This window comes from Diceros bicornis, chromosome 24 (assembly GCF_020826845.1).
Source record: "Diceros bicornis minor isolate mBicDic1 chromosome 24, mDicBic1.mat.cur, whole genome shotgun sequence".
NCBI classification, from domain to species: domain Eukaryota; kingdom Metazoa; phylum Chordata; class Mammalia; order Perissodactyla; family Rhinocerotidae; genus Diceros; species Diceros bicornis.
This window is the reverse complement of record NC_080763.1, coordinates 21,600,160-21,620,406: the sequence shown is the minus strand read 5'-3', so window position 1 is coordinate 21,620,406 and position 20,247 is coordinate 21,600,160. Positions and strand designations below refer to the sequence as shown.

General features: G+C 44.2%; 3 protein-coding genes across 4 annotated transcripts in view; 1 reads left to right on the top strand and 2 right to left on the bottom strand.

Annotated features, from left to right (window-relative positions):
- Positions 1–17,113, bottom strand: part of RIOX1 (ribosomal oxygenase 1) — a 34,014-nt gene extending 16,901 nt beyond the window's left edge. The window contains exons 1-2 of one of the 2 annotated variants that reach the window (XR_009223709.1): positions 14,759–17,113; positions 14,125–14,299 (exon numbers count right to left, since the gene is read on the bottom strand). Coding sequence is in view for 1 of the 2 variants with exons in the window: in XM_058567290.1 (XP_058423273.1) it covers positions 15,166–17,082 (1,917 nt within the window). In the remaining variant the exon portion in view is untranslated. Of the gene's footprint in view, positions 1–14,124; positions 14,300–14,680 lie in introns of those variants that run through there. The other variant, XM_058567290.1, reaches the window with a different exon arrangement.
- The window catches only part of HEATR4 (HEAT repeat containing 4), a 53,591-nt gene that overhangs the window by 18,596 nt on the left and 14,748 nt on the right, over positions 1–20,247 (top strand). Inside the window, exons 6-16 of the mRNA XM_058567303.1 lie at positions 781–924; positions 4,280–4,462; positions 5,346–5,506; positions 6,156–6,260; positions 8,596–8,714; positions 9,713–9,893; positions 10,424–10,493; positions 11,679–11,868; positions 12,552–12,630; positions 13,400–13,559; positions 14,986–15,044. Of these exons, the coding sequence (XP_058423286.1) occupies positions 781–924; positions 4,280–4,462; positions 5,346–5,506; positions 6,156–6,260; positions 8,596–8,714; positions 9,713–9,893; positions 10,424–10,493; positions 11,679–11,868; positions 12,552–12,630; positions 13,400–13,559; positions 14,986–15,044 (1,451 nt within the window). The remainder of the gene's footprint in view (positions 1–780; positions 925–4,279; positions 4,463–5,345; positions 5,507–6,155; positions 6,261–8,595; positions 8,715–9,712; positions 9,894–10,423; positions 10,494–11,678; positions 11,869–12,551; positions 12,631–13,399; positions 13,560–14,985; positions 15,045–20,247) is intronic.
- LOC131420905 (peroxisomal succinyl-coenzyme A thioesterase-like) overlaps positions 1–20,247 on the bottom strand; it is a 202,085-nt gene that overhangs the window by 180,876 nt on the left and 962 nt on the right. The gene's annotated exons all lie outside the window — the stretch shown is intronic.

Below are 20,247 nucleotides of genomic sequence, written 5' to 3'. Positions count from 1 at the left end.
TTCAGAACATGAGAGACTAGTTAGTGCAGGAAAAACAGAGGCGATTCATCACATAAACTGGATCATATATACAAAAAAGGGTTGAAAAAGAGATTCTGAGTAAAAGCTACTTGTAGGGAGCAACTACAGATGACGGGAGCACTGAAATAAAAGCTTAATACCTGCAAAGAGAGCAGTTAGGAATAAAATGAGGAAGACTTTGAAAGCCAGATGGAAGAGCCCTGAAAGGAAAGGAAACCTAATGATAACCACAATCATTAACATTTGAGCCCTTATTATCTTGCCAGGCATTTTGCTAAACTTTGTTTAGTTAACTCATTTAATACTCAAAATAACTCAGTATAGTAGATTCTAGTATTATTCCCATTTTACAAATGAGAAATCTCAAGCTCAGAGAGGTTAAGTAACTTATCCAAGGTCACACAGCTAATAAGTGTGATTCCAAACCAGGTACATTTGCCAACAAAGTATCCTTAACCACTATGATTTATTGTCCCTTTTATTTTCCAGATGGTAACAATGAAGAGTTATTTAAGCAGAGAGAGAGAGAATACAGGATGGGACTGGGGAGAGTTTTGTTTGGGAACTGTCCAGGAGGGTACATGGATCATCCAAAAAATAACTTGCTTAAGGACCCCATCTCTGGGGCCCTTTATTCTTCTGAGCTAATGCTTTGCCTGAATTGTCCTGGAGGGAAGGGGACTTCTTGTCACCTGCATGCAGCACAATATCTAACCCTAACCAGGTGGTTCTCTTCTCATTTCCCCCTCTGTGGCATAGTCATCGAGTGGCACCATGAGACAATAGAGGGCCTGCTGCAGAGCTTGATGGACATGCATGATGACATTCGAATCCAAGCCATCATCACATGTGCCACAGCTGCTTTAGAACGGCCCCGGACTGTCACCAGCCAGGGGAATTCAGGTGAGAGCCAGAACTGGACTGCTTGAGAATATAAACAACTCACAGAGCCAGGGAAAACTTGAACTGGTGGGGACCTTGGAGCTTCTCTGAGATCATTTTACAAATGTGAAAACCAAGACCCAGAGACTGGCCTGGATATATACAGTTTATTAGCAATAGAGATGAGATTAAAATTCCTGACTTCCAGTCCAGTGCTTTTTGCACTTCATCACCTTTCGGACCCAATCATAATAGCCAAAAATTAGATAGATATATATAAATATATATAAATTTGAAAGCTACATATACACACTTTTCTCCCAACTCCATTTTAGCTCTAACTTCTTTTGACAGCCCACCTCAAACACAACATGTCCCATATTGAACTCACCACCCTCGCCACAGACCCCTCTCCACACTCCCACCACAGACCCCTCTCCACACTCCAAGTCTCAATCAGCAGCCACACAGTCCGTCCAGTTTCCGAGTCAGGACCCTGAGAGTCATCCTGGACAAATCCTTCCTCTCCCCACAACCAACTGACCAATAAATTCTACTGATTCTGCCTCCTAAATATATATTTTTTTAATTACGAAAGAAATGTAAAGTGTCACTATCAGTCAACACACAGAGGAATATAAAAAGAGGTAATTACCTTCCCCTACCCACTTCCCAGTCCCAATCCCACCCCCGTGCCACTCCCCAGGGTAACCAGTGTTTAGTGTGGCATTCCACATCTTTCTCTACACTTTTACAGACATGCCAACATATATGTGGGCTTTTCTATTTATCACAAAAATGAGTGTTGAATGTTATCAGCCATTTGAGGCTTTTTCTCCTTTAATTTGTGGTTCTGATGAATGCTATTGTTAAATTCTTAAAATAAATCCCAATGGATCATGATATATTATTCTTTTATTACTCTGCTGGGTTTGATCTGTTAATATTTTAGAATGTTTAACTACATTCATAAGTGAAATTGATAGTTTTGTTTTTATTTATACTATTTTTGAGTTTTTGCTAGCTTTGTAAAATGAATTAAGGACTTGGCCATTTTTTTCCAATGGTCTGTAATCTTTTGAAAAAGAAATGTCAATAGCATTTCTTTACTAGCAATAAGCAGTTAAAAAGGAAAATTTCCCACCTATGAGAGCCAGACCTAGAATCTACTGAGGAGCTGGTTTATTAAGACACAGGACCCAGAGGATGGAAAATATAAATTGGTCTTAAAAGGACATAAAACCAACTGACTCTTACTTATCCCTCAAGTGCCCTCTCAGACTGACCTTTTATAGGAATCCTGGGCTGACACTTTTTCCTTCTCTGCTGCTGCTGGCACCCTAATATTATTTTGTCCTAACATTTATCACTCTATCATAATTTTCTGTTTACTTTTCTGCCATCCATATGAGGCAAGGAACGCCTTAAGGGCGGGGACTAATTTTACCTCTACAAAGTTGTCAGGTTTGGTGTTTTGTTTTTTTTTTTTGCTGCTGAGGAAGATTGGCCCTGAGCCAACATCTGTGTCCATCTTCCTCTACTTCATATGGGATGCTGCCACAGTATGGCATGACAAGCGGTGTGTGCCGGAGATCTGAACCCGTGAACCCCGGGCCGCTGAAGTGGAGTGCCCGCACTTAACCACTTGCGCCACCGGGCCAGCCTCTGTCAGCATTTTAAAGTTTCATTTTACTTATTTCCTATTGAGTTCCAGATTTGGGCATTTTTCCTCCAGGTTTTCAAATTTGCTGCTCCCTCTGCTGGAAAACTCTTCCTCTCTCACTTCACCTGATTAACTTCTATACTTGCCCTTCAATATTCAGCTGAAGTGTCACCTCCTCTGAGGTGTCTTCCCTGCCCCACCACCCAGACTTGGTTCGGTGTCCCTGCTATATGCTCCCACACATAAACATTTTTTATTATAACTGCTTGTTTCCTTGGGTATTAAATGAGATGATGTATTTTCAGTGCCTGGATATAGAGAAAACCTTCAATAGGCGGCAACAGATATTATTATAATCTTATCCCCAGATCTTCCACACACATACAAAGAACACCTTTGTCTTCCCCGAGAAGAACTGTGCCTTTCATGTGATCCCTTTCACATGTCCTGGTTGTCTAGATTTTGATTTGTCTTGTTTCCTCCCTGTCCCTTCCCAAAGAAAATTATCTTATTATTTCTTGAAATACTCAATTGACTTCTATCTATTCCCCAGAAATACACATTTCCATCTAGCCCATTCTTAACAGATGCCATAGCAGCCCCCAGCGGTAGTAGAAAGGACAGATTAAAAATCCTAAAATCTTAGTCACAGGTCCAGTTCTGCTGACTTCCTGCTAAGTCAGTTAGCCTCTCTGAGCTTCACATTCCTTATCTATAAAATGAGGATAGTTGTGGACAAAAGGTTAACAAAACCCTTCCCCTTCTACTTGAGAATTTGAGCTTTAAATGCCTACCTGTTGCCCTGATAACCTGATAAGGATAGGAACTATCTTTAAAGGCAACATCACTTATGATAAAAATGAACCCTGATACATTACATTTGGACTGGGAAGAACTATAAATGAAATATAAATACCTGAAGGGCGCACCATGAATGGGCTTCCATGAATGCTGTGACTGATAACAGGCAGGCCCTTTGTGGACCCTGGAAATATATCTGTGGAGTTGTTATAAGAGATAATAACTCCATGGAACATAAGACTTGTATCCAGAGTGGATTCTGCTCCTGAGCTGTCCCCAGCAGGCTCTGCAGAATGCTATTCAAACTGCCTCAAGAACTCTGGCCAAAAGGAATGCCTGCTGCTGCCCTGCTGGCAAACTGTGCTCCCATCCTGTATCCTTCTGAAGACCGTGCCATGTGTGGCCTATGATAGTCTTGTAAGTCTGACTGTTTAAACCTAAAGACTCCTGAAATACACATATTTCAGGTGAGCTCTGCAGTAACACCTGCCTTGCCTACTTCAATGAGAGTTGGAAAACTGAATGATAATGAATATGAAAACACTACATAAATGGAAAGCACTACCTAAATATAATTGCTATTATTATTAAAAACACAAAACTATATAGGGCAAATAGGTTGATTTTCATCACTAAAACTAATGGTGAAGGTTGCCATAGCCTAGCTGGAAACATTCTTCTTTGGCGTGAATATAGCTCTTTAGAGGCCAGATGATAAAGGACTGGGAACTGGCATAGCCAGCACAGAAGTGAACCATAAAATCCTGCCCATTGCAGGGGCTCAGCTAAACTCTAATTACATTAAGTAGCAGTAATCACTTGTGACTGAGACTGAGGTTGGCCACAGGAAGGAAGCTGTGTTTCAGAGAAAAGCCAAGGGGCTACACTTACCTGGCTCTCTTCTGATCACAGACAAGGAGGAGACTGTGAAAGCCCCATCTATCCAGGACTTGCCAGAGGTTCTACAGCCCGCTCTGGAGGCTGCCCTTTGTGACAAGAATGCCAGTGTGCGGATGGCAGCAGCAGTATGCCAATATGCCATAAAGTCACATAATCCCATTGCCCGGGACATCATGCAGACTGCCCTTTTGAAGGGTGAGTAATGCCCTGTTATTTCTGACCTGGGAATATGGGGTAAAGAGAGGACATCTTACCATCAGCTGTTCCTAATCCTTTCCTCTCCACTATCATCCTCTGGGATGGCTACTGTATTGAGTTTGGGTTTATGTTAGAACAGATTAGTTTTTCTTAGGTACTCTGACAAAATAAGTACAATGCCACCTAGTGGCACCTGGGCTAAATGTTTCAGATGCATTTGACTAGAAACCATGCCCTCTTTCACACAACCAGATTTCCTTTTCATTGAAAAGATGATGTAACAATATTAAAAAATACTTTCTGAAAATTAAAAAATCACCACTTGAATACATCATGCTTCCATTTTTGCACATTAACTTACAGGCACTGTCCACATGCATTGTTGGAGTAACACAAGCAAAAAGGTCCTGTCCGGTGCCTAACTGTTCTCTCTGAAAGATGTGCCTGTTCCTTGCCTAGGGGCAGGGTGGCAGGGTTTGGGGCAGACAAGGACAACTGGCTGACTGGTTTGGCCTTCTGCATATAGACCTTCAACAACTTAATTCATCTGTCTTAAAAAAGCCTCCACTCCAGACTTCCCAATTTCTAGGGGGAGGAACAACTCTCTCTCTCACCCAGACCACAAGTGCCTTACTGCTGTACTCCTAATGAGTGCCTGTTAGGATTTGACTTTTCAGGTTAGGATTTTCAGTCTATATTTAAAACCTTGATATGATCCATTTAAATATGCTTTAAATATAGAATTGGATTTCTAGACTGAAAAGGGCACAAGGAAGTGAGATAACAGGCAGGTAGCAGCCTTGGGTGCCAACCTAAAGGCTGTTCTCTCTGTGGGGAGAACAGATCACCATTCTGGACTTTTTTCACCCCACTGTGGCAGGTAATAGCGTGGACAGCTGGGCTGCAGCTCAATGCTTGGCTCTGGAAGGCACTGCCACTTACCCCGTAATTAAAAGGATCCTCCATCAGCTGTTTAACAAGAAGAATGAGGACACTGAGCACCAGTCTTGTATGCTCCTGAGCCATCTCAGTGGGAAGACAGTATGTGTCCGTTTCAGGGTCAGAGAAAGAAACCAGGTTTTGGGGGAACATTTAGGTCTTTGAGGTCAGTGCATGTAACGAATCAAAAATGCAAGTGGCTGAGTAGGATGATCTGAAGCTTAGGTAAAATTAGACTAACTGTGGGTGAATGGGTGTAGAGGTGTATACAGGGAAAAGTGAAAACAGCTAGCTGAGAGAAAGGTGTGACAAGCAGGTTGCAGATGGTTTCTAACTGTGTATACAAGAGTTGTGATATGTAGAATTTGCTTCTGCTAGAAGTTTACCATTGAAAACCACACAGACCTACCATTGTGTTTACTTTCAGTGGAAATGTGAAACCCAAAAAGATTGAGGCATATACGAATCATTTTAGGGGTAAAGATAGTCAAGAAGAGAGGGCCCCAGGAGTTTTCTGTTGAGATTACGAAATCTGTGTTGTTCCCTGATTTCTGATCCCAGAAGTCAGCTGGCTCAGATGGAAGAGTGCCTCATATCTTGTAAACTCACTCTTTCCTTTGCTAGGGATGGGCATCTCATGTACTTGTGACATTAATTATGCTGAATGCCATGTTAGGATGTAACTTCTTCATGGTTCCAGATCACTCTAAAAGTGATCATGAATATCCATAAAAGTCTTCCATTTCCTCAGACCCTGATACACACCATGCTTGCCGTGGAGCTGAATAGCCATCAATGGAAGGATCGGATTGTGGCCTGCCGGGCTCTCCCCCGGATCAGTGGAAATGTCAGTTTGGTAAGCCTTCTCTTTCTGTTTCCAGGACAGAAAGTCTAAGCAAAAAAGTCTGGGCTAGGGAGCCCTTCCACTTTTTGCTGCTATCTAGTATCCCATTCTTACCAAACAGATCTCTGCCCTTACATTGCTATTCTTACTCCTAACCCAGAATTATCTTCAAATGCCAACATGTCTTTCTTTGAGTTAAGTCACTGCTTCTCAGCATGGTAGCAGTCCACAAACTCTTTGTAACCCACCCACATGAAATATGCAAAAAACCCGACAGGGTTTAGAAACTTTTATAGTAATTTGACATTGCCTCAACATCAATGTATTTTATAAGTATCAATGACATTTTTCCCCAAAAAAATTGGTCTTGCATCACAGATAGTTTGAGAAGCACTGACTTAAACTACCCAACAACCCAACTATACTAGTATCTATGCTGGCTCTCTCTGAGTGCTCAGCACACGCACAGAGAAGGTATAAAACACAGTCCCTACTTTCAAAAAACTGACATTATAGTTGGAGTAACAAGAACAACATACACAAGTGATTCAAGAACAAGCGATAAATATAAGGTACTCTCTTAAAACTTTTGAAAGAGACTAGTGTGGGCTCAACTCATCAGTTAAAATTCTGTGAAGGAGTGTGGGACAGCCGAGCAAGACTTGGACAGAACTGAAGAGGGACAGGCAAAGGAAACCATGACCACCCTGTAGACCTTCACCTGACCTCCTTTTGCAATTGTTTTTAAATCATCTTCAGCTGTCCAAATGGGACTTCTTTCCCCTTCTTTCTGTGTCTCACTATGCCTTTTTCTTATAACATTGAGTTACCTGCAAAATGGCCCAGAACACTGCCATTCCCATGAGAAGCGAACACCCTCCACTCTGACCCTCGCATTTTGGTGTGGAAAGCACAATATTTGGCCATTAGGTATAATCACCTGAAGATGTTTTAGTCTGGGTTAATTCTTCCTCAACTGCTATAGTACCCTGCTGCTCAAGTCCTAGACCAACAGCACAGGCATCACCTGGGAGCTGGTTAGAAGTACAAAATCTCACCTGAGGTCAACTCAATCAGAATCTGCATTTTAACAACATTCGATTCATTTGCACATTCACCTCCTTAGCACGTATCACTCAGGATTGCCAATGGAGAGTAAAAAGACACGCAGAGCAAGCAGGGGACAGGGTAAAGATGAGAACTTGACATCCGACTACTGGAATTAAGAAAGAGTATATCCATCAGTTCTTTCACTCATTCAGTAAGCAAGCAGTTTCTGACCACATCCTACATGCTAGGCACTATGCTAGCATTGGGGTGCAAAGACAATATGTCTTCTCTTGGTAAATGTTATAAAGCCGCCATGAGGTATTATAGGGATTTCCTAGGCTTAGAGAGGGCAGAGGAGAGTTTACTGAGGAGATGCTTTTTGAGCTAAATCCTAAAAGAAAGAGTAGGAAAACATTAGGTACCAGGTAGGGGTGGAAAAGGGAGATGTTTCAGGCTGGGGGAACAGAGAGGGCACATTTACACAATCATCAACTAAAACTAGTCATCTCTGTCCCTTCCCCTCTGAGAGGAGTACTGATATATAGGGTGGCCACTGTCTTGGTTTGTCCAGAACATAGGACTTTTAGTACTAAAACCAGGAAAGTCCCAGGCAAACTGGGATGAGTTGGTCACCCTATTAATGCATCACCTTCAAATTTTAAGTGTCTCAAGCACAGATTACATTGGTCCCCCAACACAGTATAATAGTTTAAATAATGAGCTTGGAAAACAGACCTGGGTCTGAGTCCTGGCTCCAGCACTCAACATATTAACCCTGGGCAAGTAAATCTAAGCCTCCATTTTGTCATCTGTAAATGGTAATAATATCTGCCTCACTGGATTGTTTGGGAGGATTAGGTGATGGGTAAAAATACTTAGCACATACTACTCAGCCATTAAAAAACCAAAAGACAAAATCATCCCATTTGCAACATGGATGAAACTTGAGAGTATGATGTTAAGCGAAATAAGCCAGAGAAAGCCAAACACTGCATGATTTCACTCATATGTGGACAATAAACACATGGATAAAGAGAACAGATTTGTGGTTACCAGAGGGGGTGGGCAAAAGGGGTAAAGGGGCACATATGTATAGTGATGGATAAAAGTTAGACTACTGGTGGTGAGCATAGTACAGTCTATACAGAAACTGATAATAATGTACACCTGAAATTAAGCAATGTTATAAACCATTATGACCTCAATAAAATAATTGGGGGAAAAAAACACTTAGCACAGTGCCAAGTACAAAACTGACATTCAATAAATGGTAGCTAATTATTACACCTATTTATAGGATATGAAACATAAGTTGATCCAGCTGATGTTGACTGACTGGAATAAGGAAGTGAGAAAAGCAGCTGCCCAAGCTCTGGGGCAAATGAACCTTGGGAAAGAGGTACATGACACGATCAGGTAAGACCCAGTCAACATGAAGAGAGAAACTTCTCTATTCTTAAAAGTGTTCAGGGGGCCTGGGATCCAGCCAGCCAGCATTTGTTGAGCTGCTCTGTATGCTCAGCATTGTACTAGGTCCCATTGCAGGATTATTTTTAAAAAATAAAAAGTTAGGGGCCGGCCCCGTGGCTTAGTGGTTAAGTGTGCGTGCTCCGCTACCGGCGGCCCGGGTTCGGATCCGGGGCACGCACCGACGCACTGCTTCTCCGGCCATGCTGAGGCAGTGTCCCACGTACAGCAACTAGAAGGATGTGCAACTATGACATACAACTATCTACTGGGGCTTTGGGGGAAAAAAAGGAGGAGGATTGGCAATAGATGTTAGCTCAGAGCTGGTCTTCCTCAGCAAAAAGAGGAGGATTAGCGTGGATGTTAGCTCAGGGCTGATCTTCCTCACCAAAAAAAAAAAAAAGTTAACAGTCCCTACAGACACTAACAATGTGGCTAAGGAAAGAATCACTGAGTGCCCACTAGGAGTTAGGCACTGTTTTGGATGTTTGAGAGAGTTCAAAAGTATGACATGATTCTGATTATACAGGCAAGATACACAAATGCCTAGTAAGGTCAAGTTTCATGGAAGACGGATAAGACTATAGGCAGAGAAGAGAAGGAAAGACATTCCAGGCTGGGAGCCAAATGCAGAAATAAGCATGGCACATGTGAGGGCAGCGAAGAAAACTTGACTGTACCAAGAGGTGCATGTTGAATGTTTCCTTTATTCAGTCAACATAGCTCAGTGTGTAGCATATGCTAAGTAATAGGGATTCAAGTAAATAAGACACTTGAGGTCTTTGCCCAGTGAAACTTAACCTAATGGGCATAAGGCTGACTAGGAAAGGGTGGGAATGGACAATAGAGAGCCTACAGAGGTTGGATTTTATCCTGAGGGCATTAGTGGGGAGGAGTGGGGCACCAAAAGTTTAAGGAGGAGAAATAAAAGCTTCTGTGCCTTACAGAGTCAAGCTGGGTCAAGGAAATCCCCAGGAGCGTGTGGAAGCCCTCTCCCTGATTGGTAGGCTCAAGCTCATGACCACCAAGCTTCTCCCAAGCTTCCTGAACTGCTTCTCTGATGACTTCATGGCAGTTCGACGGGCAGCCTGTTTGGCAGCAGGTGCCCTGCAGATCCGTGATAAGATGGTCAGTCAAAGAAACATGTTCCCATCTTACCCGATTAACCCGAAGAGGGCATTACCCTGAGTTTCCCTTGTTGCGCATAGTACACTCACCATTCTGTGGGGACACAGAATGAGAGAATAGAACCAGGAAGGTGAGGGGATACATAGGCCACATCAATCGGTGAAGACCACATTTAGCTCCCAGCCAGCCAGACGTCACTCTAGAGCACAGCCCTGAATCCTGTTCTCACCTGTTACGGGCTTTAGGATCAACTCCAATGAATGGAGTTATAATCCCTAATTAGGGAAAAACCTGATGGAGGTGTTCAAAAGCCTATATGGCCATAGATCTGTGAGCAGAGAAAATCAGTCTACAGATACGAGATAATTCAGCTAATACACTATGTGTGCTGGCTCCAGATCATTTGTCACTAGAATTGATAGAAAGTCATTTCTCAGTTATAGAATATTTTAGAGACAAGAGGGGTCTCTGTCTCTGGTTCATTCTTGCTCTGGTCTTCTCCACCCAACACTGCCTTTTATCCATCCTAGGTCCTTGAATGCCTTCTGAATCTGATAGAGAGAGATCCTTATTGGAAAATCAAGGCCTTTGCCATTCGAGGTATTACAGAAAGAGTGGCCCCAACTCCTCAACCTCAAATTCTTTCCCATATGCTAGTATATATGATTCCTAGAATGTCTCTAGTAAGTGGGCAGAGTGTAGGGGAGAGGATGATCACACCTTCTCAGAAGTTCCTTGCCTGAGGAATTAAAGATTATTTTCTTCTTTTTAATTTTTAGTGAAAGATCCGGAGTCTAGGTCTATGTCAAACTTGTTAAGGCAAAGGGCTGACAAGACAGTACCTGCCAAGAGAATTAGGGATAAGTTCCAAGTAGGTATCCACTGTTGCTTATGCTTGCTTTCTCTGGAGGTTTCAACTACAAGACTCTGTAAAAGTCAGACCAGATTCAAGACTGCTACAGACCTAAAACACTGCCCTCAAATTTTCCTAGAGTTCTTTTTAAAGGATCTTTGGCATTGCTTCTCTCTCTGACAGTCTTTGGCAGGTCCCTAGCAGAATTGGCCCTAGGTAAACCTGTGAAGTAATTGTGCCTCCATTCCCTATCACCCTGCCTTGATTAGGCTAGTCATCTGAGTTATCTGTCCCATATCTCATCCCTAGATAAACAGGTAAATCAGGGGCCGGCCCGTGGCTTAGCAGTTAAGTGCTCGCACTCTGCTACTGGCCGCCGCTTCGGATCCCGGGCGCGCACCCATGCACTGCTTCTCCCGCCATGCTGAGGCTGCGTCCCACATACAGCAACTAGAAGGATGTGCAACTATGACATACAACTATCTACTGGGGCTTTGGGGGGAAGAAAAAAGAAAAAGGAGGAGGATTGGCAATAGATGTTAGCTCAGAGCCGGTCTTCCTCAGCAAAAAGAGGAGGAGTAGCATGGATGTTAGCTCAGGGCTGATCTTCCTCACAAAAAAAAAAAAAAAAGAAACAGGTAAATCAGTGTATGCTCACATCCCAGGGCAAGGGTAGGATGGAACACCTCCCCTCCTAGGAATTTCCTTGGAGGTATGTCCTACTCTTAACTCATCCCTAAAATTCTAATGGTGATTAGCATCCAAAAGGGAAGATACAGCCAAAATACTTAGTTTAGCATTTGCAATACTTAATTTAGCAGGTGGTTGCCTACACCTTGTTACTTATTAATAAGGCTATTTCTGGATGCTAGGATATAGCCAACTCAGTCTTAAGTGACAGTGGAACATGCTGCCCTCTCACCTCTCTGCAGCTTTGGGACAGATTGGCCAAGTGACTCCCCAACTGACAAACCTCCTGCTCTGGGCTATCCACTATGAAGAGTCACCAGGTGTACGACTAGAAGCTTGCCGTAGCATCCTAGCCCTCAAACTTCAAGGGGACCAGGTCAGGGACACCTTCCTAGACGTGCTGCTCCTAGAGAACCATGATGCTGTTCTAAAGTAAGCACTAAACCTCTGGTTCTTGGCACAACCTCTTGTACTGCCAACTCCCCCATCCCTGTTAGAATATATCCCTGCCTTTTCAGGCTGCTTAACGGCTGTAAAAGCACAGGCTCACTTGTGCCATTCACCTACTTACCCAAGTGGGTAACAGAAAAACTGGCCAAAATTAGATTCAAAGTCAAGCTCATGTAGTTCACGCACCTGTTCTCCATCTGAGGTGGTTTTAAGTAATTCATTTATTCAACTAACATTTACAGGTGCCTACTCTGAGGACAGACTTTAGAGTCAAAGACCAAGGTTTGAATCTCAGCTCAGGCATGCACTAACTATGTAAGCCTGGGTAAGTTAAACTCTGAGCCCATTTTTTCCTGTATCAAAAATGCAGATGATAGTCTACCTTATGGGTTTGTGGTGATGATTAATGAGATGACATGTTTAGTAACTGTCATAAAGGTGTTCAATAAATGGTACCTACTAGTATCTTCAAATATATCACCTCAAAAACTACACATTCCTATAAGCTAAGCATCACACCAGTTTTGCAGCTAAGGCTCAGCAAAACCGCACAGTTAGGATTGAAAATTTAGGATTCTTGTCTGATTCCAAGTCCTGTATTTTCCACCCCCATGCCTTTTTTAAGGATAGGAAAAACCACCCAAGAAGTCCTTCTTATCTTTCAGGGAAATTTACCAGGCAATGAAGATACTCAACTTAGAAAATGAAGGAAACCAAGAAATGCTTCAGGAGATCAAGAACAGGGTAGATAAGTATAAGCTGTGTTTTCAAGAGAAAATTCAGGGCTCTCAAGAGTTCCTCAGACCTTTCTTTTCCTTATCACAGAAATACTTTGTACAAACTCAGACACATCTTATCATTTGAAGATATAAAACATCTGTGCAAAATAAGATTATGAAATCTTATTAGTAAAAAGACAAAACAAAAATCCTATTAGCCCTATCAAGTGGCCCTCAAAATCAGGGTTTGTTGTTGTCCTTGTTTCTGAAATTCTGTTTCCTTCCCTTTCCATTTTCTCCCCACCGTCCCCTAAACCCAGATTATTCCTTCTTTTTTGCAGGTAGGCACAGAGAAGGAATGGGGCACCAGAGCTGGCCCCTAGATTTTCATTTTCCTTCCTAACTTTCCTTAATTCCTAATTAAGGCTCTTTCACCAAAGGAATGCTCTAGCTGAACAGGTGGTTCCAATTTTTCAAAGCTGTTAGATGAAATGAAGGAATAGAGGGAAAAGGAATTTAAAAAGGTAAAAGATTCTTTCTTCATAAAATTCACAAAACCAGCTTCACACCAAGCAAACATTTCTTAACAGGTTCCTTTCATCATGCCCAAAAAGCTAAAGTAAATTTTTCATTAACAGGTGTAAAAAATGTCCAACCAAGATCACAACAGAACAATGCTGTCAGGAATTTATGTACCACCTAACACCAATAAGCATGATGCAATAAGTTACTTTAATGCTTTTTGATGACTTGCAGCCTAGTAGTTTTTTTCAACATCATTTGTTCTGATCTAGATTCAAATACTAAGCCAAAAGGACTTGCTGATGCAGAAAATATTCAAGATTGAGATGGCCATAGGAAAAGTGAAGGAGGAAGCAAAACGTGTTTACTTGCAACCCAAAGAGGGGCAAAAACCACTCAAACTCCATACTTTTCTCCAAGAAATTTTTCAGGGTATGTTTCCTAGGAGTAAGTCCTATGTCTTGACTCCTTTAACAAGCCTCTTCCATGATCTGGATGTTTTGGGACTTAGTTGCAAGCCCCGTAGGATGTGAGTCAAGAAAGGCTACTTCCTTTCCTTCTTGGCCACCATCCTCTCAGTCCTGTTATTTTTTTCCTGCCCCTCAGGCTTTTATTTATTTGCTATTTTGTCCCTTAAAACAATAATGAATGAGGTAGCTCTGTTTGGACTGATTTGAAAGTTAGGTCAAAAAAGACCATATTAGGAAAACATGAGTATAAAAAAACCAAAAAACTACTGTATGTTTCATCAAGCACCCCCAAAAAGCCTTGTAAACTTAACTTTTAATGTTAAGCTCTGGAAAGTGGGGTTGGGGGGAGAGCTTCCATTTTTACTTTATGTACATCTATGCTTTTGCAACTTAGAAAAAAAAAGACTTTATAAAGTTCTCAACCTTATATAACTGAACCTATCAGTTACGGTGATAGGATCTTAAAAGTTCCAGATACAACCTAAATGATGAGGTGCAGACATCAAGCTGTACCAAAATATACTTACAAAATCTGTGTGCCCAGGTGTAGCAGCAGCCTCAGGTCATTCAGCCAGCTGCCTACCAGCCACCACCCCAAACCTAGGTCTTCTGGTTCCAAGTCCAGTGCTCTCTGGTACACCAGGCTCTTTTCCATCAACCATGAGAATATTCACTTGCCAGATTTGGGGAAGTTTCTTCCAACTGCCAGAAAAAAATGAAAGTGGAAAGTAACTTGAACACCAGCCTTCCCCATGGCCAGCTTGCTAGAAGTTGGTTGACTGAGGCCTATGATAGCACAACTAGGTGACATACTACCCCTTTGGGAGCAGTGCCAGCCACTGATGAAAGCAAGCACTGGGCAAAAACATAATATACTCATAACTTTTCTAATAGGATTGTGCTGTTTGGGGTTCAAGTAGCATGATTAAAATGAATAAATTACCCCCAAAGTTACAGAATTGGTCCCCAATCCTACAAGTATCACCCCAAGTAACCTTTCACCTCAGCCATTATAGATTTTCCCTATCTTCCTCCCCTCTCCCACATTCTTTCAAATCTTGCCACATAATAATCTAGCCTTAGAAAAGGAAAACATTCTTTGGCATTTTAATAACTTTTCTAACATTCATACAAACTCACAATAACAAACAGAATACTGACCCCAACCCTCCCCCCAAACTGATGAAACAGAACTCAAATGAAGAATGCAAATTCCAAAAAAAAACTTCTAATGTCTCAAGCAGAGTGACCCAGCAAGTGCTACACAGTACACTGAAGCCTGAGGGTGATGATGAAGTTGGTGCTCTGAAATGATCAGGGATCGAGGTTACTTCTGCAGAAATAGCTCTTTTTTCCACCTCCAACTTCTGCTTTTATTTTGTGCCTAGATGAGGTGGTGGTTCCTAGAAGACCATCTGAGATTTGTGACATTGAAGAAGTCATAAAGGTAAATGTGAGAACACACTGATGGTTATAAAGGTAAGAACATGAGTTTTTCCCCAAAAAAGGTGGTGGTGGTAGGAGAGAATCACTACTGTGTTGTTTCCAGCAATCAACAAGAAATTAGTTCAGGTTAGAGGCATCTTGGTGAGCAGCAGCCCCTTATCATATAACATGGTTGCCAAGGAAAGCTGGTCTTCCACACTGTCACAGGGCAGGTCCCCTACTCTCACAAACTCTGGGTAGGAGCGGAGCAAGAGTTCCATGGCATCAGCTTGCTGGGGGTATATCTCCAAACACTTGGGTTCTTCCAGATGATAAACACGGGAGTTTTCCACTGTATAATAGAGAAACAAATGGCCTCCCTCCCCCACCAGCCGAGCTATCCCATCCTGAAGCATGTGCACTTCTGTTTCTGTTGTCAACTGGGCGCCCACGTTTACAGGTTCTCCAGCCTCCCAGCGAATTGGGAGCCCATAAACACTTAGTGCCCTTTCCCTATCAGTCAACACAGGAGGCAGAGAATCGTGGATGAAGTCTTTGGCTCGCTGGTCAGCCACAGCATCGACAGGGGCAAAGTGTCCCAAGCGGGCAACCAAGACCCGCACCTTCTCCATGAAAGCGGTTCTTCGCGGATCCTTAGAATCCGAATGCTGGGCCCCCATGTAATCCATGAAGTCTCGGGGCAGACCCCTACGAAACTCCACGTTTTCTTCCATTGCAGCCTGCACTGCCAGAGGCAGTACGGCCTCCAGGAAGTCGCCCCACGTATTGCGCTGGTACGTGGACAAGGTGAGGTGCAGAGAGTGCACTCCATCCTGGCATTCGGCTTGGTGAATGAAGCCCCGGGGAAAATAGAGCAAATCTCCAGGTTCCAGCACAGTCTGCAGCACTGGCTCACCGAGGTCATCCTGGGTGAAGTTGGGGCTGGATGTCAGGGCGAGTTCCTCAGTGGGGATCCGGGGTCGGTAGACACGCCAGAGTTTCCTTCCTTCCAGCTGCAGCACAAAAGCCTCGATGTCGTCGTAGTGGGGGGCAAAGCCTTGCGAGTTGGGGGGCGTGAGGTAAATGTTGGAGCCTGCCATGCTTCCAAACTGCTCCTGGAGCACAGCCAAAAACTGCCACACGGTGGTCGAGAAAGCCTGCGGACAGAGGAGGCGCAGGGAGCAGCCGGCCTGGTACAGGGACCACGCGGCTGCGGGCAGGGCGCGGCCGGGCGGGTTCAGAGTCTCTCGCCGCCCGTTGATGTAGCGCGCCGCGTCCAGGTGCTGCCCGAACTGCACCTCCTCGTCGCGCAGCATGGAGTCCAGGTCGGCGGTAGAGAAAAGACCCTGGTAGTAGGTGTGGTCCTGCCGCCGCACCAGCACCGCCTCCCGCTCCCACAGGCGCCGATAGAAATGATCCGGCGGCATGGGCGCGATGAGCCACTCAAAGAGGCGCGCCGCCCGTCGCCGGCTGCTTGGGATGCGGTTCAGCTCGGCCAAGACGCGCTGCAGCGGGGAGTCCCAGGATAGCTCCCCGCCTGTGCTATCCACCTGCGGCCCCGAGAGCGTCGCAGGAACCACGGACGGTGGGGCGGCCGCCAAGTGTGGAGCAGAGCACAGCAGGGCCGACGTCTCCACCACGCGGGCCGGCGCGGCGGGCACCTCCACCAGGCGCGCGGGCGGCGCGGACGCCGGCACCAGGCGCGCCGGCGGGGTCTGCAGCGAGCGGGCCCCGGGCGAAGCCTCCAGCAGCTCTGCAGGCCCGAGGGGGCCGTACGGCTCTCGCCGGGCCGCATCTGAGAGGGCCGCCGCCCCACCAGGCAGCGGGTCCCCGGGATCGTCCACCGTCGACTCCACCCTGGAGTCCTCCGAGTCCTCGCTCGGCAGCGTCTGGGCCCTCAGCGCGGCCATGCGGGACGCAACACTTCTCCTCAGCTGCCTTCGGATCTTCCTGGGCCTCAAGGGCAGGGCCAGGACCGACCCGCTGTGTGGCTGTGGCTGGCGCCGGCGCCTTAACCGCCCGCGCCTCAACAGCCCCGCGCTAGCCCGGAGCCCGTCCATGATCCAGCCCTCTCCCGAGCCCGGCCCGAGCTGGCGAGAAAGGGAATCGCGCTGGCAGCAGCCGCGCTGTACTCTGGGAAGGGGGCGCGGCCTCCCGCCACCTCGGGGTTGGCCACGCCCACCATTCTTCCCTAGAGCGCTTTCTGCTCACCGGATTAACAAATGTTGTCTTAGTTTAAGTGCACGCTTCACACCAGAGCGGTGGAGGCCCTGCCAAATTAACAAGGATTCCATATTTAGAGGGCAGTTTAAAAATAAAGTTGCTAGGGACTCCAGGAGGAATAAAGTTGGCTACTTTATTCTTCTTTCTTTCTAATCTAATTTTTTATTTCTTTTTTTTAATTCTTTTTTGTTTTATAATTTTTTTTCCCCCCCAAAGCCCCAGCAGATAGTTGTAGGTCACAGCTGCACATCCTTCTAGTTGCAGTATGTGGGACACGGCCTCAGCATGGCCGGAGAAGCGGTGCGTCGGTGCGCGCCTGGGATCCGAACCCCGGGCCGCCAGCAGCAGAGCGCGCGCACTTAACCGCTAAGCCACGGGGCCAGCCCTCATTTTTTATTTCTAAATAACATGCTCCCCAGCAGCTTTGCTTGGGAAAGTGCACAATTCTTGTTATCAAGGAATGCTCTCTGGCAAAGTTCGTTCAAACCTGGGATCCACCGGGTACTCTTTACTCTGCCTATGACGTCATTGATTGACGCCATATCTAAATTCCTCTGCCTAACCTCCTTTTGTCCTTTTTCCCTGTTACAAATTCTCAGTCCTTGTCCTGTTTCTTAGAAAGATATTATGAGCTTTTCTACTTGCATTCTTGGTATCTGCCCTTACTATCCCCTCTGGGATTTTGTTTTATTACCTACAGCTTCTCTCTCCAGAATCTTCCATCTCACCTCTGAATCTTAAGTCGACTTCTTAAATCTGGGCCTCTCATTTAACAGGCACTGTGGTAGGCATCAGGGTGCAACTGTTGAGAATATGGTCGCTGTCGCCATGTACTATTATGTTGTTTTGTACTTGAAGATTACTTGTCTTCATTAGAATCATTTAAGATAAATTCTCAGGAATGGAATTGCTGGGTCAAAGGGCAAGATAATTTTTGTGATTATTAATAGGTTTTTCCAAACTCCCTCCAAAAGGGTTTACAATGTTGCAAGCAATTATAAGCATGTCAGAGGGCATGGACTCTAGGGCCTTTTCTGTGATTCCGTCTGATCTTTCAATCCTCTTCCTAGTCACACTCCTATCCAAACACTTGCCAAAACTTTAAAATTTTACCCCTACCCATATATCACATCCACCCTTTTTTATTTCTTGCATGGTCTATTACAGTGGTCCTAAATTGGGAGCGATTTTGCCTCCCCAAGGAACACTTTGGCTGGGGACCTGGGGTAGAAGAGATGTTATAATATATACTGGGTAGAGGCCAGAGATGCTGCTTAACGTTCACAGTGCAAAAGACAAATCCCCACAACAAATAATTATCCAACCCAAAATGTCAATAGTGCTGAGGCTGAGAAATCCTGGTCTATTACAAGTAGCCTTCCAGCTAGTCTCTTTAACTTTAATGTCTCCCTGTGCCAATTTTTAACAATCCTCTTTTGACAAAACTCTTATTAAAGCCCATTTCACAGTCTGTCTCCTCCCAAAGGCTCTCCCATCTCTGTAACCATGAGAGAAATTTGATCCTTTCACTTGAATTTATTACTTTGTGACTTGTATTGGTGTATTATGTACTTGTCATATTCTTTTCTAAACTTCCTAAATTGTAAGCTTCTTCAAAGAAAGGACTTCCTTATGCCTTTTTCTCTTGCTTTTAGCACACTGCTTTTCACAGAAAGTGCACAGGAAATATTTGTCAGAAGCAGATCAGTCAGAATTGAGTCCCTGCCAATCACTATGGCATTAGCTTAGTCCAATTACTCTCTCAGGTCTCAGTAATCTCATCTGTAAAGTGGGAATAATAATTGAACCTACTTCTTCATAGGGTTGTTGTGAGAATAAAATAATGCCTGTAAGGTGCTTAGCACAGAGTCTGGTACAGAGCTAAACACTTAAAAATTGTAGTTATAATAATAATTTATTATTATGGAGCAAAGCCCTATGTGATGGTTTGTGTGCGACTGGCCTAGTTCAGAGGAACTAGGAACAGGGTGAGGCAGAGAATTTCTTGAATTGGGCAGGGTGACAGTCTGGGATGGGAGAGTAAGATTATTTTTGCGTATGCCCTATGGAAGTTTAAGTAAATCAGCGGGGACCAGATCAGACAAAGCCATTGTGTGAGGTACTGCTCTGCACAAAATTACCTGTCCAAGGGCCAGAGCAGGGGCTGAAACTAACCGATATTCTCCTCCCAAGTCCTGTGCCCTAGTCTAGGCTGCAGTGTCTGGAAGAAGGGGATAGGAAGAGGAACCCTCTTCCTGATTGACGCATAGGCTATGTGTGCTGGCAAGGCCCTGATATCAGGTCGCCTGGAGAAATATTGAAGAGGGCAGGTCAATTTTGTCACTGGGAGTTTTTTGCCTTTTCAAAGATGGTGGTTTTCAATAGACACATCCAACAGTGAAGTGGGGGGGATGAACTGTACTTCCCTGCTCGCAAAGCTGGGGGACACTGTGTTCAGCTAGAGGGCTATAAATTTGTCTTTTCCACATCCTATACAAATATCCCCTCCTGCCAGTCTTTCCTGTGACCACATCCTTTTCTTTTTTCAACATTTTGTGATTTCCTTAAATAAACAATATTGTTGCTATCTGTCTTCTAGTTTCCCTTGAGACTGGGAGGCTCCTTTTGGAGCCTGACTTATCTTTAATTGCATCTCTTTTCCTGTGACTCTACGTAGTTCTCACTACAAAAGCAGATATTAATAACCATCTTCAGAAATATAATTTAATCACATTGAATAATGTTCTTAATATACCACTGAGTGGGGAAAAAAGTGAACTAAATAAGTATTAGAGTAGGTCCCTTTAGGGGGATACGTGTGTGTGCTGAGGTGTATGTGTATATCTATCCATACGTACATTCATAAAAACCGCTAAAAAAAGTTTGGGAGTCTTTATGCCACAATATTTAACACTGATTATCTTTGGATGGTGGGATTCCAGGTGATTTTTATTTTCTTTGCTTATTTGTATGTCCTGGGTTTACTACAGTGAACATATATC